The 27,032-nt window shown below is 42.2% G+C and overlaps 2 protein-coding genes and 2 long non-coding RNA genes across 5 annotated transcripts; 3 read left to right on the forward strand and 1 right to left on the reverse strand.

Annotated features, from left to right (window-relative positions):
- Positions 1-3,349: 3,349 nt before the first annotated feature.
- LOC123093089 (uncharacterized) lies at positions 3,350-6,028 on the forward strand. Its single transcript, XR_006445022.1, has 3 exons — positions 3,350-3,701; positions 4,865-4,946; positions 5,676-6,028. It is a non-coding gene; the product is annotated as an uncharacterized lncRNA (long non-coding RNA).
- A 3,281-nt stretch (positions 6,029-9,309) lies between these two features.
- LOC123133812 (uncharacterized) lies at positions 9,310-14,533 on the reverse strand. Its single transcript, XM_044553219.1, has 7 exons — positions 12,781-14,533; positions 11,931-11,986; positions 11,492-11,767; positions 10,991-11,227; positions 10,734-10,853; positions 10,483-10,611; positions 9,310-9,653 (listed from the first exon to the last, which is right to left on the reverse strand). The coding sequence occupies exons 1-7, from the start codon at positions 14,417-14,419 to the stop codon at positions 9,633-9,635; spliced, it is 2,478 nt and encodes an 825-aa protein (XP_044409154.1). The 5' UTR covers positions 14,420-14,533; the 3' UTR covers positions 9,310-9,632.
- Positions 14,534-19,304: 4,771 nt separating this feature from the next.
- Positions 19,305-21,814, forward strand: LOC123079104 (uncharacterized). The gene is made up of 4 exons (XM_044501779.1): positions 19,305-19,780; positions 20,060-20,092; positions 20,557-20,612; positions 21,565-21,814. The coding sequence occupies exons 1-4, from the start codon at positions 19,754-19,756 to the stop codon at positions 21,812-21,814; spliced, it is 366 nt and encodes a 121-aa protein (XP_044357714.1). The 5' UTR covers positions 19,305-19,753.
- Positions 21,815-21,826: 12 nt separating this feature from the next.
- On the forward strand, positions 21,827-26,240 carry LOC123133823 (uncharacterized). 2 transcript variants are annotated; one of them, XR_006465404.1, is made up of 7 exons: positions 21,827-21,931; positions 22,042-22,573; positions 23,167-23,280; positions 23,889-23,940; positions 24,016-24,117; positions 24,239-25,598; positions 25,675-26,240. It is a non-coding gene; the product is annotated as an uncharacterized lncRNA (long non-coding RNA). The 2 variants fall into 2 exon arrangements; XR_006465403.1 differs by lacking the exon at positions 21,827-21,931 and having other exon boundaries at positions 21,960-22,573.
- Positions 26,241-27,032: the final 792 nt, after the last annotated feature.

Here is a 27,032-nt window from a genome sequence, read left to right on the forward strand (position 1 = left end):
TTTCTTAGAAGGACTAGGTGCATCAATATTATTTTTCTAAGAATCTTGCTCAACTCTCTTAGGATGGCTCTCAGGATACAGAGGTTCTTGGGTCATTTTACCACCTCATAACTCTAACAACATTATCATTGTTCTTATTATTTAATTCATTGAGCAGATCATCTTGTGCCTTAAGTACTTGTTCTACTTGAGTGGTAACCGTGGATGCATGTTTACTAATAAACTTAAGGTCACCTTTAACTCTAGACATATAATCACTCAAGTGTTCAACCATATAATCATTACGTTTCAATTGTCTACCAACATAAGCATTGAAGTTTTCTTGTTTAACAATGAAATTATCAAACTCATCCAAGCATTGACTAGCAGACTTCTTACGAGGAATGTCACCTTCATCAAATCTATAAAGTGAATTTACCTTTACTACCTGTGTCGGGTTATCAAGACCATGTATTTCTTCAATAGGTGGTAAATCCTTAACATCTTCAGCTTTAATACCTTTTTCTTTCATAGACTTCTTTGCCTCTTGCATATATTCAGGACTGAGAAATAGAATACCCCTTTTATTTGGAATTGGCTTAGGAGTTGGTTCAGGAAGTGTCCAATCATTATCATTACTCAATATATTATTCAATAGCAATTCAGCTTGCTCAACAGTTCTTTCCCTGAAAACACAACCAACACAACTATCCAGGTGGTCTCTCGAAGCATCGCTTAGTCAATTATAAAAGATATCAAGTATTTCGTTTTTCTTGAGAGGATGATCAGGCAAAGCATTAAGTAATCGGAGAAGCCTCCCCCAAGCTCGTGGGAGACTTTGTTCTTCAATTTGCACAAAATTAAATATTTGCACAAAAAGGTCTTGAATAACCCACAAGTATAGGGGATCACAACAGTTTTTTAGGGTAGAGTATTCAACCCAAATTTATTGATTCGACACAAGGGGAGCCAAAGAATATTCTCAAGTATTAGCAGTTGAGTTGTCAACTCAACCACACCTGAAAGACTTAATATCTGCAGCAAAATATTTAGTAGCAAAGTAGTATGGAAGTAACGGTAATGGTGGCAAATGTAACAGTAGCAGTTTTGTAGTAATGGTAACAGTGGCAACGGAGAAGTAACGTAACAAAGATCAAGATGTGAAAAGCTCGTAGGCAATGGATCAAGGATAACTATGTCAGATGCAATTCATCATGCAACAGTTATAACATAAGGTGACACAGAACTAGCTCAGTTAATCAATGTAATGTAGGCATATATTCCGAATATAGTCATACATGCTTATGGAAAAGAATTTGCATGACATCTTTTGTCCTACCCTCCCGTGGCAGCGAGGTCCTATTGGAAACTAAGGGATATTAAGGCCTCCTTTTAATAGAGTACCGGACCAAAGCATTAGCACTTAGTGAATACATGAACTCCTCAAACTACGGTCATCACCGGGAAGTGTCCCGACTATTGTCACTCCGGGGTTGCTGGATCATAACACGTAGTAGGTGACTATAACTTGCAAGGTAGGATCAAGAACTCACATATATTCATGAAAACATAATAGGTTCAGATCTGAAATCATGGCACTCGGGCCCTAGTGACAAGCATTAAGCATGGCAAAGTCATAGCAACATCAATCTTAGAACATATGGATACTAGGGATCAAACCCTAACAAAACTAACTCGATTACATGGTAAATCTCATCCAACCCATCACCGTCCAGCAAGCCTACGATGGAGTTACTCACGCATGGTACGATGGGATTACTCATGCACGGCGGTGAGCATCATGAAATTGGTGATGGAGGATGGTTGATGATGACGATGGCAATGGATTCCATCTCCGGAGCCCCAAACGGACTCCAGATCAGCCCTCCCTAGAAAGAACAGGGCTTGGCGGCAGCTCCGTGTTGTAAAACGCGATGAATCCTTCTCTCTGATTTTTTTTCTCCCCGAACATGAATATATAGAGTTGGAGTTGAGGTGTGTGGAGGTCTAGGGGAGCCACGAGGGAGGGGGCGCACCCTGCACCCTCGTGGACAGGGTGTGGGCCTCCTTCTGTTGATTCTTTCGCCAATATTTTTTATTAATTCCAAAACGTGACTCCGTGAAGTTTCGGGTCATTCCGAGAACTTTTATTTTTGCACTAAAATAACACCATGGCAGTTCTGCGAAGAACAAACTCCCCCAAGCTTAAACCATTGCTCGTCCTTAAGCAATTCAGTTGACAAACTGAAAGTGACAAAGAAAAACTTTTACGAACTCTGTTTGATCTTGTTGTTGCAAATATGTAAAGTCAGCATTCAAGTTTTCAGCAAAGATCATGAACTAACCACATTCACAATAACATTTAGGTCTCATGTTTACTCATATCAATGGCATAATCAACTAGCGAGCAATAATAATAAATCTCAGATGACAACACTTTCTCAAAACAATCATAATATGATATTACAAGATGGTATCTCACTAGCCCTTTCTGAGACCGCAAAACATAAATGCAGAGCACCCCTGAAGATCAAGGACTGACTAGACATTGTAATTCTTGGCAAAAGAGATCCAGTAATAGTCATACTCAATGCAGATTAATAGCAATGCATGCAAATGATAGCGGTGCTCTCCAACTGGTGCTTTTTAATAAGAGGATGATGACTCAACATAAAAGTAAATAGATAGGCCCTTCACAGAGGGAAGCAGGGATTTGCAAAGGTGCCAGAGCTCGAGTTTTGATACAGAGATAAATAATATTTTGAGCGGCATACTTTCATTGTCGACATAACAATCAAAAGATCTCGATATCTTCAATGCTACATACATTATAGGCGGTTCCCAAACAGAATGGTAAATTTATACTCTCCCATCACCAACAATCACATTCCACGGCTGGTTCGAAACAACGGGTATCGTCCAACTAACAACAATCCTAGGGTACCGTCCAAAAAAACGCGATGAATCCTTCTCTCTGATTTTTTTTCTCCTCGAACGTGAATATATAGAGTTGGAGTTGAGGTCGGTGGAGGTCCAGGGGACCCACGGGGAAGGGGGCGCGCCCTGCACTCTCGTGGACAGGGTGTGGGCCCCTTTCTGTTGATTCTTTCGCCAATATTTTTTATTAATTACAAAATGTGACTCCGTGAAGTTTTAGGTCATTCCGAGAACTTTTATTTCTGCACAAAAATAACACCATGGCAGTTCTGCTAAAAATAGCGTCAGCTCGGGTTAGTTCCATTCAAATCATGCAAGTTAGAGTCCAAAACAAGAGCAAAAGTGTTTGGAAAAGTAGATACGTTAGAGACGTATCAACCATGAATGTGATAGTTGGACCGGCCACCTTCAGGGATCGTTTGGTTGTCACGTATCCCTCCGGGATCCCTGTTGAAACCCAGGGCGTGTAACCCATGGGGCAAGTCAACCCGGGGAAAGCCCACGGCGCATTTGGTCGCTCGCCCACCACGGGCTTTCCTCCCCGATCCCCGTCATTTCCACGGAGAAACAATCCACACCTCCAGGGGTTGGGGAGAAAACCCTCCAGGCGACGGCGCTAGTGGCGGAGAACAGCGCATCGACCTTCCTCAGGCGACGGTTCCAAAGCGATGGCCTCGGCGGCGACGACGGCGGCCCAGCGGTCGTCCTTCTCCGGTCCCCAAGACCCCGCTTCAAAGTCTTGTTTCTCCCGTTCATGCCCAATGAATTGTGGTTGCAGATCTAACGTGAGCATTGATGAGTAATGGCTGCAGATCTAACTCACATGTTCCTCTTCTTTCACCTGCAGACCAGTAATGGATGCAGATCTAACTCACTAGCTAGTGCACTGATGAATGAGCTCTTTTTTATTTGGGGTTAATAAAGTTGTGATCTATATTTTAATGCCTTCATACCACTAAGTTTAGATCAGAATCACTACTACTAAGTTCAAATCAGAAGCACTACATTGGTAGTATATCCAGTGGTTGAATTGTATGGAGCCAACCTATATAGTAAATATCTCAATTCTTGATTAGAGTGTGCAGTTTGGTGCTATTCTTCACATATCTTACTATGGTTGCTGCCCTTTTTTATATCTATATATGCATGTTTGATTATTGCTCATGTAGCTATGGGATGTATCTATGGATTTTGCTTGTACTTGCTTTGAAGTATGACAAATCTCAGTTCTTTGGATGTTGGTCATACCTATTCCTTTATGGAGGTGTAGTAGCAGTTTTCTTTTGTAAATGGTTAGCACAATACAACATTTAATTTCACCCTAAATGAGCAGTTAATATGGTTAGAAGCAGATATGTTCACTTTTATCTTGCTGCAATTTTTGTTATCTGTTCTTTAGGTCGCTGCTGACGAAAAGTATAGTAACTTAGTGATGATAAAAAAAAGGAAGTACAGTAGCTTGTCAGATAACTAAGAAGGCTACTTTTTGTTTCATCGAGATAGTTATTTATATGCTAGTTTGATGTTTGGTCGAGATAATTATTTGAGATAATCTTTGGTGCAATCAAATAACCCCATTAGCTGGCTGATCCAGTCTTCTAGTTTGATTTCTTTGATTTTGTTCAGTTCATCAAAGGTGATTGGTTCCTAGTCCAATGAAGGAGTTAGGAGTAAGCATAGGTGACTCCAGATATGCAGCAGTGTATGTATTCTCATCTTAATTATGACGCATTAGACATTGATAAGCAACTAAAGAAGCTCGCTCTGCTTCTTGTGCATTAATATGTGTACTAGCATTCTCAGGTTTGTGCCGATTAAGTCGCTCTTGTTTAGTTAGTTTTGTTAGTGAAGCTCAAGCAAACATCCTTTTGCAACGGGCTTAAAGATTGATCCCCACTCAGACTTTAGACTTGATTATTAACCTAATGTATTTTGCTTTAATAAATAGGTGATCCAAAGGCGAAAGGACAGTGCAGCTTGGCCTGGAGATTGAGACAAACAAAGTTACTACTTCATGCATGATAGGTGAGGTATGTTTCTTGAGAAATGACTGAAAATACCTATATAAAATATCCGGAGGCGTCGGCGGCGGTGACGTGCTATTAAGGACCTCTTCCAACTTATGCAAAAGTTTTCTACAGAACTTCTTCCAAAATAATAATACTTCTCATGTTAATCTTATAATATTTCTGTGATGTGTATATATGCTCCTCGTGATCATTGTCACGTAGTAGCACTAGTAATAATAAAGCTTGATCATGTTAATCTTACAATATGTTTTTTCTGCTCTGCTGACCAAATGCCTCCCTCTCTTTTTCTTCCTTGACTGCTTCAGTTTATCCCAGATTGTATTATTTTCTTAAACTGAACGTGTTGCTTGAGTGCTTGACTAATTTGGAACTGATCAGTTTTCTTATAGCCGGTTGTCGGAGAGTTCAGACAACCGAGAGGTACAATATCATGTCTGCTTCCTGTTAATTCCTTTATTGGAAGGCATGCTGATGCAGGTTCTGTTACTTAGATTAGGATCAGTCGAACTGGATTAGCAATGTCCATAACAAATTGCATCTTTCCATGCTCGGTTTACCTTGTGCAGCTAGTATGTGTGCCCTTTTTTATCCAGTAGAGAGGTTTCTGATTTGTTTAACCACTTGGACAGAAAAATCCATGCTGATATTTGATAATGTAATATCGTACAATGATTATTGTTTTTAAGAAGTAAAAAAAACATACTTAAAATCACTACCTTTTCTCTGCAGGTTTCTTGCCGGAAGTTGATGGAAATATTCAAGAAGTTGATGATGGAAGTTACTCCGAGCTTAGTATGGAGCATGGACAGTTCACATAACTGCAATTTAATAAATGGAACAAAATATTGTATACTTTTGGACTTGTAACTACAAGTACCATTTTCCCTGCTGATGATGCATAATTTGTTTGACTTGACATGTAATTAAGACTGGTATGCATGTGTGGATGTGAGTTGAATATATTCTAAATATTGTGTATTTTGATTTTCCTGAATTTCCCTTCAAAATTATATTTCAGATTTTATTCTCAATTGTTTTCAACCTCTGTGAAACGGGACAGTATATATACTGGAATTGCTATGACGATTTTGTGGAAAATACTGTATTCATTTGTGGCCAGTTTTGATTAAAATGGGTGAATTCGATTTTTGCATGTCCCCTCCCTTTTCCCTTGGTGTCCAAACAGCAAAGGGGTATTTCCCGTGGTGGTCCTGGGATCCCAGGTGAGCAGGGAAATCCCCCCTTGGGGGCTTATTGCCCAGGGTTTGTCATCCCCAACAACCAAATTAGCCCTCAATGGCAAAACCTCGGTGTTCGGGAAGGTGTTTTGGGGTGGGACTGAGGTGTTGCACACCAATGTGACGGATCTCCGGACTCGGCGCTGCTAGGCCTGGCGTACATGCTTTCGCATGGGCGTCGCCTAGTGCACGAACTAGAGTTGGTTACTGCTCGTATGTGTGACGCAGTGAGGTGACTTTTCTCCCTTTTTTATTTTTTGTTTGTTTAAATCTTGAAATATTCTAAACATATATATTCTTTACTTAAATATTTAAGAATGTTCACCGCTCATCTAAAAAATGTCCGTCAATGTTACAATTTTGTTCGCACAATTTTCAGAAAAATGCTCGTGACATTTAAAACGTGTTCACATTTAAAATATTGTTCATTATATATTTTTCAAATGTTCATGAAAATGTAAAAGTTTGTTCATGTAATTCATAAATATATTTGTACAATTCAAAAAAAAATTAATGACATTTGAATATGTTCACGTGTTTAAAAACATGTTTCATGACATTCACGCAATTTTTTTTCAAAAAGTTCATAACATATAATTTTTTGGTTTCGTGACACTTTAAGAAAATGTTTTAACACTTTACTCATTTTAAGAAAAATGGTCATGGTATTTTTGTAAAATGTTCAATCATGTGTGTAAAAATGTTCATTGTATATTTTAAAAAGTTCAATGTGCATTTTACAAATGTTCAACATGTATTTGGATAAATGTTCAGAATGTACTTAACAAATGCTCAATGTGTATCTAACAAAATTTCAATTTCTATGCGAAAATGTGCAATGTGTATTTGAAATATTTCGACATGCATTTGAAAAAAAACACAAAAAAGGAACAGAAACAAAGATGAAACGAAAATGAAACAACATAGAACTGATGAAAACCGATAGAGAAAATCATGAAGAAAAAGAACCCACATAGAACCTTCCCAAAACCGGGACGAAGGTTCGACAAACCAGTCCTCAAAAGCTTCTCAAACCCACTCGGTACACCTTGTTGGGCCGGCTTATTCACCACTTGAGGCAAGCGTTGCTTGCGAAGTTGCAAGACCTAGCATTGCGCGTTGGAGGCCTAAAAGTGTCTAAACCGGTCAAAACATATAAAGGAGGTTTGGTGAGTCGCGTTGGAGATGCTCTTATATCGCATTTGGATGATGACTATGGTTGTACATGTGAGGCAGGGATAAACCTTTATTTATTTTATTTCTTGATGAGGTAAGGATAAGCCTTTCTTGGGCATGTGGACGAAGTGGGGCGTTTTAGAGGCCGAGCTACCTGACTCCCGTTATCTGGGTCGAAGGTTGTTACGTTGTGATGGGCGCTGCTCATTTTTCCGGTCATTATAAGCTGGATATTTAGTTGGAATACATCGGTGCCATGGGTTGGGGTGCTATCTTTGTACATGGGCCTCCACATGGGTGCGTGATGCAGGGACAGGATGTGCCTCCTGGGCTAATGTTACAGATCGATTTGCATTTACCTCGTTCGACATGTCATCACCTTCCTCCCGGCGCACTGGACAAGAGACGGGTCCCCATGGACGGGATGAAGTTCTTCTTTGGAGATGACGATTCGGGGTAATCCTCTGACATATCTTGCAATTTCTGTTCTGTTCTGGTATTGGGAATCAATTGGGCGTGTGCAGGGTGTTTGTTCTGGTAGGTTTTTTAAATCCGAGTCGTCTCCTAAAAATTAGATCTAACTCGGTGTTCGTCTGGATTGGGTTGCACTTCCGTTCCTAGGTCGGATGCGGGGTCTATCTTAAAGGGGGAAGTGGCTGCAGTGGAGTCGGTTGTCGCTTCTATTCATGGGAGTCGGTTGTTGCTTCTATTCATGGGTCTGGTTCAAAATCATTTGCAGGGTAAACCATTGCATTCCAATAGCAGATCAAAACAGTGTGGCTGCACTGCTATGATATGGCTACTGAGGTCGGTCTGGTTCGTATGGGTGCGAGCATAGGTCAGAACACAATCATGAACTCTCTGTTAACTGTATGGAGAAGTTACACTGGAAGTCGCATCAACACAAAGATAGGTACACCGGGGACATGGTAAAAGAACTGAGGGAAAACAATGTAAGCATATGCAAAGTTTACAGCGTCCTGGGCAGTTCTTTGGGGTCAGTGAAGGAGGTCCCGTTCGCAAAATCTGCGATATTAGATATTTTCTGAATTCCTTTATCGGTTGATTATCTAAATATTTGTTCTGATCTGCATGCAGCATTGCTTCGCTGTGGGTCATGATCTTGAAGAGGGTTGCAGCCACTCCGACCCCTTGTTGGCGTTGATCCCACCGAGCCATGCAAGTTACGAATCGGAGCGCCTGTTCGAGGACATTTGATGGCACTGCCGCATCTGATGGTGCATGCTCTGAAGAGGTAGTTAGGTAGTTGGTCAGGTAAAGGCTGACCAAGCCAATGATGCTTAGCTAGTCTTTTCGGATGATCAGCCACACTGGGACTGAGACACGGCCTGGACTCCAACGGGGGGCAGCAGTGGGGAATCTTGGACAATGGGCGAAAGCCCGATCCAGCAATATCGCGTGAGTGAAGAAGGGCAATGCCGCTTGTAAAGTCACGAACAAACCTGACAAAAAAGGCAGGATAGTTTGACCGCCTAGTGTGAAATGACACTAGTAGATTTTAGAGCAGGATTGGTTAGCTTTGTTTCATATCTTGTGCAGGATATGCTGGTGTGTGACTTGTCCTAGTAATCTCCTATGTAATTGCGTTTATCACTCTGCATTTGAATTCATGTGTCTTTAAAACGGTTTGTCATTTGATTATTCACCACTTGAAAGAGTGGTTAAGGCGGATGCATGCGGCCTCCAGATCCCTTGTTCTGCTTTCTAAGTCCAAGCATGGAACATAAAGGAAATGGTGATGGCACTTGTGCCAGCGCTGCTGGACAGACTCGTGTACATGGGATACCACTGTTCATTAATTGAGAATACAGTAGCTTGTAAATGACTCGTATCTGAAATATGGGAGAGGAATACCTGCCTGCGGCTGATCCCAATAAAGACAGACGGATGTGATGCCGGCCACCAGGTAGCTCGGCCTCCAAAGAGCATTTTCGATGTGGACGTAATCACTTAAAATTTCAACCCATATAGCATCCAAGTGCAGACCTAATCACTTGAAATTCAACCCATAGCCTATAGTGGATTATAACAGATAATTATGCCTATAGTGGATAACTGTTTAAGTTACAAATACCTAATCTAGCTTGCATTTCCCTTCAAACTTTTACCATACAGGTGTATCATAGTTCATCAGAACGGTGATATGTTATGTTTCCATGTGTATTTCTTCATCACGCTCGCAGTAGAGTAAGCTATTCACAATATATATAGGGCCATGGAGTAGCAAATGGTTAGCGACTCCTTATTTGGTCTAAGAACCCTTGTCGTAAACCTGATGAAATATGAAAAGCAGCAGCATTTAGTTGTTTATAAGCTTTAAAGTACTAGAATGCTCGTTCCATTCATGTACTATGAAGTTGTAAACAGATAGAACTACAATCTCAAACATGCACTGATCATTCATTTCAGAAACCGAACTCTGGGTTTTTTATTTGACATGGAAGTTGATGAGAAGTTATTGTTTCCCTAGAGGAAAAGTTAGTGGCTAGCATTGTGCAAGTAATAACTGTTGTGGATTGGCCTGTACAAAGTAACAATGTAAAATAAGCGACGCAACAAACATTAAAGTTTACACATGTAAAATGGCTCCTAGCATGTGCTCTCGCGATGACCAGTAAATCCATACGTGTCAGGCAATTCCAAAAAAATTACACATGTACTCCCTCCATCCGGAATTACTTGTCGCGGAAATGGATAAAAATAGATGTATCTAGAACTAAAATACGTCTAGATACATCCATTTCTCCGACAAATATTTCCGGACGGAGGTAGTAAATGTTTGCATAATTTACTTGGGCAAAACTAGCATTTTCGCACTCTAGACAAAAACCAAATTTCAGGGCTCTACAATGCAATTTTTGAACATTAAACCTTTTCTTACACAAGTTGCAAAACTGATAATTTTTCCATGAAATTTGACATCACATAAAGGACTCAAAAACTTATGTGTAATAACTTTTTCAAAAAAAGGTATAACAAGTGGAACATAAGCATCTTTTCACCAGGGAGCACGTCCTCCTGAGTGCACCTTTAAATTGAAGCTAGAATAACATGCAAACGAAATGATGTATGAATGTATAACAAAGGGGAGTCATCTATACCTTAATTTCCCTGTTAGAGAGTCCAACTATGAGCTTTTCATCCCAGTACAATATTGAAGTTACAATTGAATCACAAGAGATGGAAGCGACATCTCTGATTTCCAACTCTGACTCGTCTTCTAATAACTCCTATAGAAGAGTTGACCAAAAAGAAAAATGCAAGGCAACAAATAATATGTTAGCAATGGAGAAGCTTCAAGGTCATTTCTGAAAAGCTCCAAGGGCACCAAGTATGTGTCAGAAATACAGACCTGAATATTTACGCCTTTATTCAATCCACCGGTATAGAGCCATTTACCATTCAATTTAACAGCGTAAATAGAAGCACTTTGAAGTTTCTCTGATTTAACGAGGACATCATCCTTCCAAATCTAATTTATAAAATAACCCTAATTTAGCATGTGATTATTCAAAAAAAAAACATGTGTTACAAAAGATTGTAAGCAAACATTATAACACAACATGCAGTTAATCTATAACACGATTAATGATTGAGATATAGTGAAACCTTCAAACAGCCATTTTCATATGATGAAACAACAAAATTAGCTTCTGTTGAAATTGACAACACAGGGGCTATGCTTCCCGGTGCATCATCTTCAAGTACAGACAACGGGCTGTGATCAGTAAGCCACCATGATCGAATACTACCATCCCAACTTCCACTGTAAAGAATACCGCTAGCAACTGCAAGGCAAGACACGGTTGATTTGTGGCCTGTCATAGTGCATCGAAGTGAATAATCCTGCCAAAGAGAGATTGTGAATGAATTAACTCATAACATCTTAAATTACCAAAATGGTTTGGCAGAGTCAACAGCTTTATTAATGCCAAAAGATACAGGCCCATTATTCAGACAAAGACTAGATAATCCAATAGAAGAGGAAATCATTTTGCAGTCTAAATGTAGAACAAACCTTAGTCCCATTGTCTATAATTTTAATACAGCCCAACCAACCACCCTGTTTCAATGTGGCACTGAAAAAGTAAATCAGCTTAGCATCTTTACCTCCAGAGACCAAGCTTTAATAGATTTGTCTCTACTGCCAGTATAAAGATGACCGGTTCCAGACACAGCCAAACAGTGAACACCCCGGTAGATCCAATCATTAGTTTCATACCATTTATTCAACGGTTCTTGCTTGAGAGAGGTACCAACACGCCAGACAAAAATTCCACTGCCACTGTCTCCGCTTATACAAAGAGACTGGTTATCATTGTCGATAACAACAATTGCTGTGATTTTGTGCTCATGACCCTTTAAAGTCTGCACATGAGAGAAGTCCTGTAGAAGGAAGTCAAGTCAGAAAAAAATGGGCAACAGAAAGCTTGTGTGTTCTATTGTAATGGATGTGTTTGCTGTATGCCACTGAGATTTCTCATTACAAGAAGAGCATCACACAGTTAACAGCTCGTCAAGAGAAGAGGGTACACCGACAGTTTCATACCTGCAGCGACCATACATTGATTGTTTTGTCGTAAGAAGAACTAAACAAAAATCCCCCTGCAATGCAGTAAAGATTCATTAACACAGATTACTTGAGTCATGATAGTGGTCAAAGGCATTAGGAAGATCCACTAGCATGGTAAGGTGAGCGATGACCACATGGACAGAAACAAAATAACATAGCACAACAGATAAAAACATAGTAAAACCCTAGTAAGTAAGACGTCAGACTATGAAGTGAGCTATCGAGCACAAACTGCAAAATAATAGAAAGGTCAAGTTATGCATTTCATTTTGGTTTCGGCATAAATTGAATATGAAAAATTCAGCAAAAAATAACTGTAAGATGTATTTCTCAACACACTATGAAATTTCAAATTACTCCCTCTGTAAAGTAATATAAGACGTTTTATAGATCACTAAGTGGTGATCTATAAAACGTCTTATATTACTTTACAGAGGGAGTATAATCTATGTCCAAAGATATGAAAATGAAAAAAAAACTGACAAATGACATAATAACAGAGAACAAAAACTGAGCAAAATGGAAGTTCCATTCAAAGAATTATACACTGTTTTCTTGTAACACAATTTGAGTTTCAAGTTGAAATTTTGAAGGGTACTATAACAGTCCATAGACCTGTGGGGATTCTCCCCCCCCCTCCCCCGGGTGATTGTTCAAAAAAAATCATAAACCTAAGTATCATTTCTTTCCAGAATTTTCATATTGCATCGGTGCCCAGATCAAAATGTTTTGCATGGTTTTAATAAATTATGGCATGATAGGGTATGCCTCCAATAATGAAACAGTGTACTATGTACACAGTACACTGGCCATGTTGTGTTTATACCTCCAATGGCTAATCCTGTGACGCAGTCACGGTGAGCGAGCAGAGTTGAAGATTTAAACACTCCGTTACGCTGTGGCTCATCTGTTCCTGCTGTGGAAACAGACTCGTCGTTCGAGCAACCACAATTGTTTTCATCATCTGGAGTTGAACTTTTGTCATCAGAATCTTGAGAGGGCTGCACTATATCATCTGACTCAACAGCTTGGGCGGAGCACATTGAGGACAACTCCCCGAGGAGCAAACACCTAAAACTTTTCTGAGCTACAATATCATCAGCAGGAGCCAAAGCATCGGCACCAGGTTTCATCTGTGAGCCTCTGATACATTTCCAAACATCAGCAATCTCAGGGCGGCTTTCTGGTTCATAGCTTAAGCATAACGCTGTAGTTGCAGCCAATGGTTCTAACTGTGTACCAACCAATGCAGCGTCAAGCCTCGTAAGCACTTCCTTCTGCCAATCATCATATGATCCAACAGTATTCCACCCCGCCGCAAGCCGCTCGTCTCCAGTAACAAGCGCCACCAATATACAGCCCATCAGCCAAACATCTGAATTACGCCCTATCAAGCCATCGAAATCATGACTCCTCATCCTTGTGGCGTCCCTCAGAATTGCCACCATCTCGGGAGCAACCAAAGCACCATCCTTGGACAAGCAAACCCCTGCCCGGACTCCACGGCACAAGGCCAAAACCTCATTCAAGTCGAGCAGGCAGCGCCCAAAATGATCAAGGCTGAAGCAGTCCAGCCGGAGGCAACCCAGCACCAGCCCCTCGCCGTGCAATCCCATGAGCGCTTCACACACCTCCATTCCAAGAGCTCCAATCCGAGCCACAGTTTCCAGCTCGTCGCTCCTCTCATTCAACAAGGGGGGAACTCCCGGCGTGTACCGTTCAGAGACCAGCCACAGCGTTGCCGCCACGGGACCCATCCAGGCGCCGTAAACCCTGCACACCCGCCGCGCCAATCGCGTGGAGGCGGCCACCAAATCGAGCATCTCCTCTCTCGCGGCGCTGCTCAGCGCGTCGATCGCGGCGATGACCCGCGCGGCGTGGCTGGGCCGGTAGAACGCGGCCTCCTGCGTCGGCGCCCCGCCGGCGGGAGCATCGATCGGGAGGAGGCTTACGGGGTGTCCCCGCGAGCAGAACCAGGGGGCTCCGAGGTCGCAGGCGATCGACCCGAGCGCGAGGCCGGCGGGAGGGTGGCCGGGCGGCGAGGAGTGTAGCGGGGAGGCGGACTCGGGGAGGATGGCGTGTCGGAATCGGGCGAGGAGGCGGGAGTGGGCGGCGTGGAGCGGGAGAGGGAGGGGTCGCGCCGCGGAGGCGGATGCGGCCCCGGCGGTGCGGGGCGGGGAAGGGTTGGGGAGGGATGGGAGGAGGGAGAGGAGGGCGAGGTTTTTGGGGAGGGAGGAGGGGCCGAGGGCCCGGGAGAAGGGGACGCACTGGGAGCAGAGCGGGCAGCGGAGGGACGAGGCCGCGGCCGACGCGGAGGCGGGCGGGAGGGAGGAGATGCAGGAGCCGCAGAGGGAGTGGCCGCACGGAAGGACGCGCGGCACGACGGAGGCGGCGTCGAAGGGCGAGAGGCACACCGGGCACTCGGGCGGCTCCGAGTCCGGTGGCGGCGGCGCGGCGCTCGCCATGGCCGTCGCCTCGGCTCGGCTTCCGCTGGGGCAGAGGGCGCCTCGAGGGAGGAGGCGGGGCCGGCCGGCGACTCGGAGTAGTTCGTTAATTGACCGTGCCCGAGGAGGACGTGTCGGCATAGTATGGACCGTGCGGCTGCACAACAACGCGACGAATTTCGTAGGAGTCGCCAAAGCCTGAAGAGTTCAGTTCCGGCGGGCTGGAATTTTCTGAACATTGGTAAGGTGACATCCTTAAAAAAAACATTTAGATGTAAATTAGAAGAAAAAATACTCCCTCCGTCCGGAAATACTTGTCATCAAAATAAATAAAAAAGAATGTATCTAAATGTATTTTAGTTCTAGATACATTCTTTTTTGTTTATTTTAATGACAAGTATTTTCGGACGGAGGAAGTATTTCTTTACGAAGGAGTACCTGAAAAAACGTTTGGCTCAGCAATCCCCGTGATCTTAGAATGATCCTTTTAAGCGTCACGATTAAATAAAGTTGAGTGAGGTTCCTAAAAAAGAAAATAAGTTGTAAAAACTTATGAAACGTTTTGTAAAACTGCTAGCAAAACATGGGGTCGCTAGTTATATAGTTATAGGGCCTCTCTGATTCAAAGGTTTTGTAGGATTTTCTATGGAATTGAATTCATAGGAATTTTCATGCCGTGATTGTTTGATTTGTATGATTGAACCCTAAATTTTCCCAGTGAATCATTTAGTACGAAATCAAGCATCCACTCCAACCTCTTAGAAAAAATCTTTGTTTTAGCGAACCAACTCGTGGTTGCATGGTTAGAGGCACAATGGTATCCCAGCCCATCAATGTTCAAGTCTTGGTGCTCGCATTATTCCTGGACTTATTTTAGAGTCTCCGACGATATACTTTCAGTGGGAAGAGATGTTCCTATCGACGACGAGGTGCCTACAGTGACTTCGTAAATCTCAACAGGATATACTGGCTTAGGCTCTCGAAGGTGCTAATAGGGATAGGGTCTGCGTGTGTGCGTTCATAGGGATGAGTTTATGTGTGTATGTATGAGTGCTTGCGTATGTACTGTGTTAAAAAAAATCTTTTGTTTTACGTGCGACGTAATCAAACAAACTCAAATCCTATAGAATTTGACATGGCATTCCAGTTCTACGTTTTTCTTATTCTCGCGTTTTTACTGTTCTGTCAATCAAAGAGGTCCATAGTATTAAAATGCAGTGGATAGCTCTATACATATTTTCATTGTTCCTTGTGTCTATCAAACATCTCATCTATGAAAAACAGTGATGATAACAACACAAAATACAACATAGTCACAATCGCCCTCTATAACATGACACGACTATGATATGCATGTGATATATTGTCAGTGTTAATTACTTTTAAATGTTTAGCAGAATAAAAGGGTGGGGCCCCTACTGTAGTGAAACTAGGTGGTTGAATTTTTTGCGAAGATGCTTGCAGCCTTGCAGAGGAGCTTGTGATGGCTGGATAGGTAGGGGCTAGATGTTTGTCCTCTTTACAAATAATGATGTGATATATGAAGGCAGGTTAATGATTTCGTTGGAGCGTGATGGTATTGTGGGGTGCTAGCAAGGATACCGTATTACCAGTTTCATGGACAAATGAAATTGGGAGAAAACCCCTTAATTCATAAAAAAAACTTTTAAATTGTGATTTTGAATGTGCTTTTTGGTGGTAAATATAAGTGCCTCAAACTTCCATTTGCTACCAAAAAAGTGGCCACATAGGGGAGGAGGCGGCAGAGTCGGGATGGAGTGAGGGATGACAACTGCAAGGCCGGGTGAAAGAACATGCGGTGCCCCATGTTTGGTTTTGATAATTGATTACAATCTCTATGGACTAATGGTTGTCTTGAGTTATATTTGAAGGTTTTGTCCATAGGCTTTTCTTGGAATACATGTGTTGGTTTCAAGGAGAGGTTGTGTCGACCAAGGTGCTATTCAAGGAATTACCTAAAGATTGGTCTTGTGAGAGGTTGATCAAGACTAAGTCAAAGAGTGAATCAAGTTGATCAACATATGAAGCGTACAAGATGTACCAAGGGATCAAGCGATCCCATGGTATGGTAAGCATTGTCCATTACGCTTTGTATGCTAACCCATGGTATTCGTGAGAGTTCTTTGTGGGGTTAGGTTGCGGTGTGCAAGTTTAAGTGGAGCATCACGAAGATATCAAATGCTTGAAGCTTGCTGTCCATTTTGGTGTCAATGGACTTGTGAAGATGTGCCGAAGAGTGGCTCATCCATAGTGGAGTATGGGGGAGCAATCATCTAGTCTTCATCGACCCAACACAATCAAGAAAGGTGATTCATCTTGAGGAGGACAAAATCATCATCATCTAGCTCAAGTGGACCATGTGCAAGGCAAAGGTTTGCCCTTGATAGGTTTTCTAGTTTACCGGACTCATGGTGGTAGTTGGGAGACCGGGTTTTAGGATCGTTTGTCGTACTATCAAGGGGTGCTCTCGATGAGTAGCTTGATCGTATCATTAGTAGAGAGCTCAAACCATTGCATCCTTGCATCATCTTTATTGGTTCTTGTTTTGGTTCTCTTTGTGAGTTTTGGAGCTTATGGTCATCTTGATGACAAGCCCGAGTTCATCGAAAACGGAGTTCACATGCATCTTCTATGATGTTTTCGATGTTGGAGGTTCTTGTTGGGGAACGTAGTAATTTAAAAAAAATCCTACGCACACGCAAGTTCATGATGATGCATAGCAACGAGAGGGGAGAGTGTTGTCCACGTACCCTCGTAGACCGAAAGCGGAAGCGTTATCACAACGCGGTTGATGTAGTCGTACGTCTTCATGATCTGACCGATCAAGTAGCGAATGTACGTCACCTCCGAGTTCAGCACACGTTCAGGTCGATGACGTCCCATGAACTCCGATCCAGCAGAGCTTTGCGGGAGAGTTCCGTCAGCACAACGGCGTGATGACGGTGTTGATGATGCTACCGACTCAAGGCTTCACCTAAGCATCGCTACAATATTACCGAGGTGGAATATGATGGAGGGGGGCACCGCACATGGCTAAGAGATCAAGAGATTAATTGTTGTGTCTAGAGGTGCCCCCCTGCCCCCGTATATAAAGGAGCAAGGGGGGAGGCCAGCCGGCCCCTGTAGGGCGCGCCAGGAGGAGGAGTCCTCCTCCTAGTAGGAGTAGGACTCCCCTTTCCTACTCCCACTAGGAGGAGAAAAGGAAGGAGGAGAGGGAGAAGGAAGGAGAGGGAGGAAAAGGAGGAAAGGGGGCCCGGCCCCCTAGTCCAATTCGGTTTGGGCTAGGGGGGCGCGCGTCCTGCCTCCTCTCTTCCACCATTTGGCAAATGAGGCCCATTACTTCTTCCTCGTATTCCCGTAACTCTCCGGTATCTCAAAAAATACCTGAATCACTCGGAACATTTCCGATGTCCGAATATAGTCGTCCAATATATCGATCTTTACGTCTCGACCACTTCGAGACTCCTCGTCATGTCTCCGATCTCATCCGGGACTCCGAACTATCTTTGGTACATCAAATCACATAAACTCATAATACTGATCGCCACCGAACTTTAAGCGTGCAGACCCTGCGGGTTTGAGAATTATGTAGACATGACCGAGACACATCTCCGGTCAATAACCAATAGAGGAACCTGGATGCTCATATTGGCTTTCACATATTCTACAAAGATCTTTATCGGTCAAACCGCATAACAACATACGTTGTTCCCTTTGTCATCGGTATGTTACTTGCCCGAGATTCGATCATCGGTGAAAGGATCGAGATGTACCTAGAGGGGGGGGGGGTGAGTAGGTACAATTACAAATTTTAATTATTCCTTAGCAATTATAGGCAATAATGCGGAATATAAAAGTGAGCCTAACAATTGCAAGTGAGTACTAAATACTAAGCAAGTAACACAAGCACATAAGTAAGCAACCTCAATATGATGTAAGTAAGTGCAAAGAGACAAGTAACCACAAGTAGAGAGTTAGGGTTAGGAATAACCGCAACTCCGGGAGATGAGGATGTATGCCGATGTTCACTTCCTTGGAGGGAAGCTAGTCACCGTTAGAGAGGTGGATGTTACCACGAAGGCACACCAACGCCACGAAGGCTCACCCTATTCTCCCTTTGAGACAACACCATGGAGGCGTTTCTCAACCACTAATGGTAGACCTTGGGGTGATCTCCAAACCCTTACAAACTTTCCGAGGATAATCACAAAGGTTGATTCCTCTCCGAAAGACTCCTACCGCCTAGGAGTCTCCAACCTCCAAGAGTAATAAGAACGTTGGGGAAAAGCTCCAGACTTGCTCAAATCACAAATTCCTTTGGTGCAAAGAAGGGGAAGGAGTGGATCTATCACTTGATCGGAGAACTTCTCTCAAAGACTCCTAAGTCACTTGGGGATCTAGGATTTAACGTAGGTGATTGAGAGAGAGAGTGAAGAGTGTTCTTGGCAAGCTCAAAGTAAATGGTCCACCTTATCCCATGGAGGGGAGAGGTATCTCTACTCCTAATGTCTCAGTTGGTAGGTCGCGTTCCGGGTTTTATTTTCGTCCCACCAATTCTGGTTTATTTTCGTCCTCAGTCCCACCTCGTACGTAACAGCGATCCCCCACTGGACCCGTGAAGCACCCACGAAGTCCAGGCGGTTGATCCAGGAAAATCTCTACTCCTAATCTCTCAGTTGGTAGGTCGCGTTCCGGATTTTATTTTCGTCTCACCAATTCTGGTTTATTTTCGTCCTCAGTCCCACCTCGTACGTAACAGCGATCCCCCACTGGACCCGTGAAGCACCCACGAAGTCCAGGCGGTTGATCCAGGAAAAAACGTGTGAAAAAATCTACGAAAGAAAACCTACGAAAATTAACCAGACGCTCGTACGAGCGATTTCTCTTGCCCCCGCCGCTCGCACGAACCAGGAGCGAGGCCCCCTCGCGCAAAAAAGCCCGGCTAGGGTTCCACCCACCGCCGCCTCCCTGCCACATTCGCTCCCTCTCTTCGCTGATCCACCTACGACACGCTTCTCTTCTTCGATGCGGCCTAACCGCGTCCCGTTCGCCCGCCCGGCCACCTGCCCGTGAGGGTTTCCGCGGCACCGCCGCCGCCGGCTGCCATTCACGCCCACGCCGAGGGAAAGGCCGTAGTCAAGCCGTGGGGCGGGGGCATCGGCGACGGGGCTGATGCGACGGACCTCCATGCGCCCTCCAATCCGAATGCCCTCTCGTCCACGTCTACATCTGTCCGTTTATCTCCTCTGAGTCAGAGTGCCCTCCGTCAGAACTCTTTGTCAGCATGGCGGCCGGTGGCAGCGGCCATCTACGATCTGTTCGTGCGTTGCCCTGATGGAGGCGGCCGTGCTCCATAGCAAGGTCAGGATTGGATCAGTTCGTTTGAGTTCCTCTTGTTCTCTTCTCTAAAGGCAATCCACTTATTCGTAGTTTATATACTTTATACTTCGATCAGTCCAGAATTGGATAAACATGTTCATGTACATGCATTAGAATAAGGTTTCTGCTCAGAGCTACTACAGTGTGCCATCAAAGAAAAAGATTTGTATTTCATCCCAAAGAACAAGAGAATAACAGATTAGATAAGCATGTTCAGTACGTGCATTAGAGTGATTCTATTGATAATTTCTTTTGTTGCAGGCAGAAAGGGAAACCAACTTCAACTTTGCGAGGGTAATCTTCTAGAATCCTTCTCTTAGTCTAATCAATTTTTTTCCTCAGATTTGTGCAGGCCGGGATGTTTAACTTTAGATTTGTGCTCCAAAGTCACATGGATTTTTTTTCAAGAAATTGGAATTATTACGCCGGAATGTGATCTCACAAACATACATCCATCCTCCCAGAAACACACACATGACGTACCCACTTCCTTTTGGATTTACCAGTATCACTATGTTGCATCTGGAGTACAAAGCTTCAAATAATTCTTTTTTGGGTCAGACTATGAGCAGAGAGCAAATCATTTATAAAGAAACAAAAAAATTGGTCTGCTATCAGATGGTACATTTATTTCAACACAAAATGCAAGAAAGCTTCACGGTCTCATGAAGAGGGCATGCTTTTGAATTAGTTCCGACTGATCTGAAATTCACTTAAACTTTGTTGTTGATTGATCTGCAGTTATTTTTTATTTGTAGAGAAGTTCCGCATTTGAGAAGCCGGAGAAGAGTATCTCACTAAGTACAGATTCGAGGTAGGGATATCATTTTCTCTCCAATCCATTTATCATGGGATCATTTCCCAGAAAAAGACAAACATGAAGGTAGCTGTGGACAGACTATATTTGTTTACTTCTTCTACCCACAAGTTTCATGTACTGGACAACTATATTACACATATCTTGTGTTATGAAAGATAATAGCTGGTGATTGATATGGCAAGTGTCTACGAGCTGCCTAATATAGCATGCATTTAACAGTTCTTTCGCATTCATATCTCTGCCTTTTCATAATTCCATGGATTTTTACTATATTGCGTATCCCAGTGACTTTGCCAAAACTTGCTGACATGGGGTCTCGTTCAGAGCACAAGCTTCACCTGAATAACCTTCTTTCAGTTAGTAAAACACTCAGCAAAGGTAATTGGGCCTCCCTTAATTTATCTACCATCTTGCTTGGTTTGCACTGCTTTCTGTGTCTTAGATTCAACCTCTCCAAAAATGGGTGAAGTGTCAACCGTATTCTGTTGATAATTTTATGAGAACACGTTTGTCTAAAATGATTTGTATTCCCCATAAGAACGCACGGGCAGTTCTTAAAGCTGAAAAACTACAGCTTTCATGTAGCATCTTATGTGTCTCACTTCTCTCGAATATGCTGAATAGGTTGGTGCATCTCACCACCCACAAGCACACACAAAGGATGCATCTGCACTGAAGTGAATAAAGAATATCAACTTATTTCATTGCTTTTGTCCGCAAGAAATGCTATTTATTCTACTACTAATATACATGTGGTCTTCTAGATGTGTTTGCTTTCTACAATTGTGTGCACGGTTTGTAATTATTAAATTCAAGATTTCTTCTTTTCAAAGTGATAGAGCATATACCTTTTTCAACCGGGCGAGAGGGAGCGAGAGAGAGATCGTCATGTACATATTGTGTCCCACTCCGATTTTGCTCACCAATGTGTTCCTCCACGCTGCAGCAGCCGACTCCGTCGATGTCGTGCTCGTTTACCAGCCATGCATTCCAGACAAGTTGAATGCCGGTGGCAACAGACATTCAACGGCACCCTCGTCGGCGCTCTCCTCACAGGACCCCGCCTCCCACGCTGGACCTCCTTGCCGCCCGCACAACGCTATTACTCCACGCACGCATGGCCAAACTTCCTCATAGGGGTGCGTAGGTGTGTCGTTCCTGCAGACCTATTTTTTGGTGCTACGTTGACATGCTAGGCCACGCTTCACCTTCGACTGGCTCAACCTCCACGGCACGGCGTAGCCGCGCAGGCTACAGTCCGCCCAAGCGCCGGGATGTGCAAGGCGTTCTGGGGCGTGTGTACGCCGACTAATGTGACTTTCTGCTTTACTCAGCGAGCAATCCTAGGGATTTTTTTTGGAATTCATTATACATTCTGTTTTTTATTTAATTTTAGGGCCTCATGTGGATATATCTGTTGCAGATTGGTGAAGATAAAGCTGCCGATGTGGTGCTCACTGCTCACCTCGGATGCAATTCAAAATTATGTTGATTTATGTTCCTCTGTGTTACAGTTTATTCTGGTTTTTAGAAATACTAATGTTTTTTCAGTAAGGACAGTGGCTATTCTTATTTTGACATAGAGTGTGGTAGATGAACATGTCTTCATTTCAGGTTGAAGGCATTCCAAATTCACTTATAATAGAAGCTCAATAATGCACTTAGTCTACCACCAAATTCAAATTATTGAAAGATCAATCCAACATTAATTTGCCTCAGATACAGTCTGGTGCATTTTCCTTAACATGACACTCTTTTTAGAGTGATAACCTTCATTTCAGGTTGACGGCATTTCAAAGAAACTTCAAGATTGCAAGATAATGAAAGCGTAATTATATATTTTTTGCAGTGGCAAGATGAAATTGTATAAAAGAGACAAAGAAGAGCTGCTTCATGTCCTTAATCATCGGTGCCCTTCTCCAGCGACCAACGTATATTCATGCATGATGCTAATGGTTGTAATTAACAAGGCGGTTTTCAGATGTTTTTTCTTCAGGAACTTGAAAAGAATAGGTCTAAATCCATGCAAAAAGAAGAGAATAGGTCTAAATGATTAAGCATCACTTCTGCCATTAGTTGCAAAAACTTGTTTTGTGGGTCAATGGGTAGGAAAGAAAGATTCGACAGTTGCTTAAGAGTAAATATGTCAAATGCCAATATAAGTAACGATTTTATTTCTGAGTTAGGTACGAAAGAATGTGATAGAGAAAAAGGAGTTTGCTTTATCTAAAGAATGTGATAGATATAAAGGAGTTTGCTTTATCTCTTATCCCGCCTATGACGCGAATATGTTTAGCTCATATGTGTATGTGATTAACTGATTAGCAGTTTAGCACAAGACCATTTTTTTTGCTTTGGTTGAGTATCCTCGCTTTAAATTTTTTGATTGATGCACCAAACAGCAGTTTGTGGTTTGTTACTCTAGAGGTTAAGAAAATATACTTCGGGCTTGGGGATTTTTTTTTGAGTAAAAACTAATCATGGTTAATGTTTCAGATGTAAGATGTTGTCTGCACCCCGTGTAATTTTCGTCAGTTTCTTTTCTCAGTGTGGAGACTATGCCAGTGGAGAGACCAACGACAATTACCTTGAGATAGTGGGATGTGCATGGAAGGAGCGACTAACTATGTAGAGGAAAGCTGCGCTCGCCGGCACCAGTCAGGTATGTTGCTTTCCTGTGCTCGTTTCACCACCATGCTATGCTTCTTTACCTTTCTGGCTATTGCGGTGCAAATCTTTGGAAGTTTCCCCAAATTATCACATTTTGGAGCTGTTGTTCTATTGAAATTGAACAAACGAAATCGTAGATGGTTAGCAGGGCTTTGGTCCTTATTTTCTTATTTTCTTACATACCATTTGTCTAGGCCAAAGGTGTGATTCTTCAGGGTTAATACTTCTATATATTGTTAGCTCTTGATTATGTTTTTCTGGGACATTTATAACAATTTAGCTTCAAATTTACTTGTATTTTTTCTGGGGCATTTTTAAGTGCGTGCGCAAGCTTCAAGTATGTACAGTGCACACACTTTTGTTTGACAAATTATAACCCCAATCAAGGTCCAAATCGAAGCATATATGACATCACAAATGGATCTAAACAAATGACGTCACAAATGTCCTCCAAGGAATGGTCATATAGAAAAGAAACTTGAAACAGAATTCGTTGGAAGTATGTTGTTTTCCTTTCTTGAACTTGTATTCCGTCATTTATTAATATTTATTTACCATGTCCATTAACGTACTATGAGCTAATTTTACATAACATTACAGGGGCCTAAATGATTGAGGAGTGAAATTAGATCATGGCCTTTCATGTTTGAAGGTATTGTTCATGTAAATTTGTTATTCCTACTGAAATTGACATACTAATCCTATACGCACCTGAATATTCTTGCAGGGATATAGTATTACGATAACTCTCAAAAATCAATATTGTATAATGACAGAAGTTAATAATCTAAATCAGCAGGAGCAAGCTTTGGATGAGTGTATATACTAGGTTGGTAGCTGTTGCAAACAATAATCTTCAAATTCTTGAATGCTCTACAAAACATACAATCTGCTTTATTGCTGAACCAAATAAAAGCATGATATAACTTGGAATCTTGTTTTTCTTGCAGCGAGATGTGCGGAAAGCTAAGCGGGTTAATGGAAGATGAGAATGGTCGAAGGTAATCAGAATTCTCCGGTTAGTTATAAGATGCTCTTTGGGTGTGGTGTCTTTCATAAAGTTTGAAGATTATTGAACAACTAAAAGTCATTTTGTCCTTTTCAAAAAAAGTCATTTTGTCTATTTGATGGTTATATCTCTGACAAGAGACCCCATCTTGTCCTTAGTACCCAATTTGTCAATATGTGTGCTTTATGATAATTTTTTTGTTTGTTAGTATTAGAAAGAGTGTCACATATCTAGGATACTTGTGGAGCCATTGGTTGGTACATACGATTTGAGGATTACCAGATAACAGTCTTAATTGTCAAAAAGTTTTTTACATTAACATTTAATGTTCTTGATGTATTATCAGAAATGAGCAATGTCTAATCATTGGGTGACAACTAATGCACTAGCTTTGTTTTAGTTTTGTGTAACAATGGTCTCAGCTTAGGGAGTCAGATATTAACATATAAAGCATAACATGATCACACCGCAATTTGCAAAATATTCACTCTGTAAGGAAGTGAAATACCTTCTCATTATATGTGATGTTCTCCAGTCCTAAGTATGTGTTTTGTCTGAGCTGAAGTTTATTTCTTTACACTCAATTGCCCGTATTTATTGGTTATTATTTTCTCGATTCACCAACGGTGACAGCAGAGTTGCGGTGACGGTGTCAACCATGATGTTATAGGGAGATGCACTACTGGATGCCATTCTATTTGCTCCATGTGGAATTTGGTAAAATTGATTCATGTTTTAAATTCAAAAGTTATGTTCTTTCAGGTTGTAAACTGCATCCTATAGTTATTCATGCATTTTTGTCTACGCGATGACACGTATAAAACGCATTGTCAATGTTTAGATGATGGTGGTATAAGAAGAAAATAAACTGCTGTCTTTTATCCTCGACAAGATATTTTGGGTCCTCTTTCTGTGCTAGCATCTTTTCTTTTGGAATGGGATAGTTAATGGTGCTCTTATAAAAAATTTGTTGTCTCCCTTCATTCCGAAATATAAGCCCTTTTAGAGATTTCAATAAGGACTACATACGGATGTATAAGCTTCATATGTAGTCCATATTGGAATCTCTAGAAAGGCTTATATTTAGGAACGGAGGGAGTACAAGAAAAACAACTGCGGCCACCTTTTTTTAGTTACTCTATTCCAAGGTTGGTACTGGAAGATTTCAGAAGGAAAATGAATGCAAAACAAACTATGGAGAAAGTAATATGTGCAATATACCAAACTGGAGGAAGAAATACAAATCAAGATAAGAACATTACATCAGTGGTGGTTTGAAAGAGGCAAAAGCAGGGAGGAAGGTAAAATAAGAAATGTAGAAGAGCTCTCTTATATTGCCTACAAGCAAGTTGATTAGTGCTCTTGTATTTCAAGAAGGAGAAGAGAATTACTGGAAAAAAACGAAATGGAAATGACCTGAAGGAGGAACTTTGAAGGTAAACTGTGATGGGCTTTCTTTTCTGGAAATAGTAATGGTGGCTGGGGATCTATCATTAGAGACGATCAAAGAGATGATATCGTATGTACGATGGGTAAAACTCTGAATATACTACGTCACTTGCATGTTGAGATTGTGGCGGCTCACGAATGAGCACAATTAGTTGTGACTGCTAAGTAAAGTTGAGGTATAAGCAATATTAGTTTTGAGACTAGCGGGTGTGGAACATGAAGGGAAAGATCTCTCTTGAGGTCTGCATTACTATGCTGGATCTGAAGGAGTTTCTCTACTAAAACTTCTACAGTTTTAAAACTTGTGTACTCCAGTAGAGATTGTAATAAAGTAGCACATTCCCTAACCGCCCTGGGTTGTAGTTTAAATATAGAAGCAAGCATTGTAATGGACCATGATGTATCTGTTGTAATTGAACAAGTGTCATGCCACTTAGTTGTGACGTATATGTAATGCAACTGTCTGCAAATTTTTTTCTTGTGTTTAACTTGTACGTCGACGTCCAGTTTAGAGTTTATGAGGTATTGCACATGCATTCCCACTATTGTGTGCCGAATAAATGTGCATGACACACAATCTAAGAACAGAGGAAAAGGAACAGAATAAATGTTAGCACTAGCACTATGCGCCTATTTGAGGAGACGGAAAGCATCACAAGGTTAGAGAGAGAGAGAGCATCACAAGGTGTGTGAGAGAGAGAGGCCCTCTCTAATCATACTTCTGTTGCTTCCTGGTGAATATGAATTACATTGTGTTTTCATGGAAGCCTTTTCTTTCCCCTCTGTAATCATACTACCGCTATTATCTTTGCCTCTCTCTATATGAAGCTAGAAATATTATGACAACGCACGGGCATTCGGCTTCGGCCCGTAGCAACGCACGGGCATTCTACTAATATATATAGTGGGTATGTAAAAGTGACTGTTTGGGGACACTTTAATGCACAGGACAGGTCGGACGTCCAGACCATACCGGACATTCGGTGGCACAAATGAGTCCGGACGTCCGACACTTATCGGTCGTCCAGCCACTAGAAAAATATAAGCCATGGATCAGTGCACAGGATACGGACGTCCGAGACGTGCCGGACGTTCGGAGGCCGGACGACCGGAGAAGCCCAGAAATCCGTAAATACGGTTCTGTGGTGAAAGTGTCGGACGTCCGAGACCTGCCGGACATCCGGAGGTCGGACGTCCGGAGAGTTTCGGAAATCCGTAAGTATTATTCTGTAAAGGAACACCGGACGACCGGAGGGAGCCGGACGTCCGGACAGCTGAGAGGGATC

This window comes from Triticum aestivum, chromosome 1B (genome assembly GCF_018294505.1).
Source record: "Triticum aestivum cultivar Chinese Spring chromosome 1B, IWGSC CS RefSeq v2.1, whole genome shotgun sequence".
Lineage (NCBI taxonomy): Eukaryota > Viridiplantae > Streptophyta > Magnoliopsida > Poales > Poaceae > Triticum > Triticum aestivum.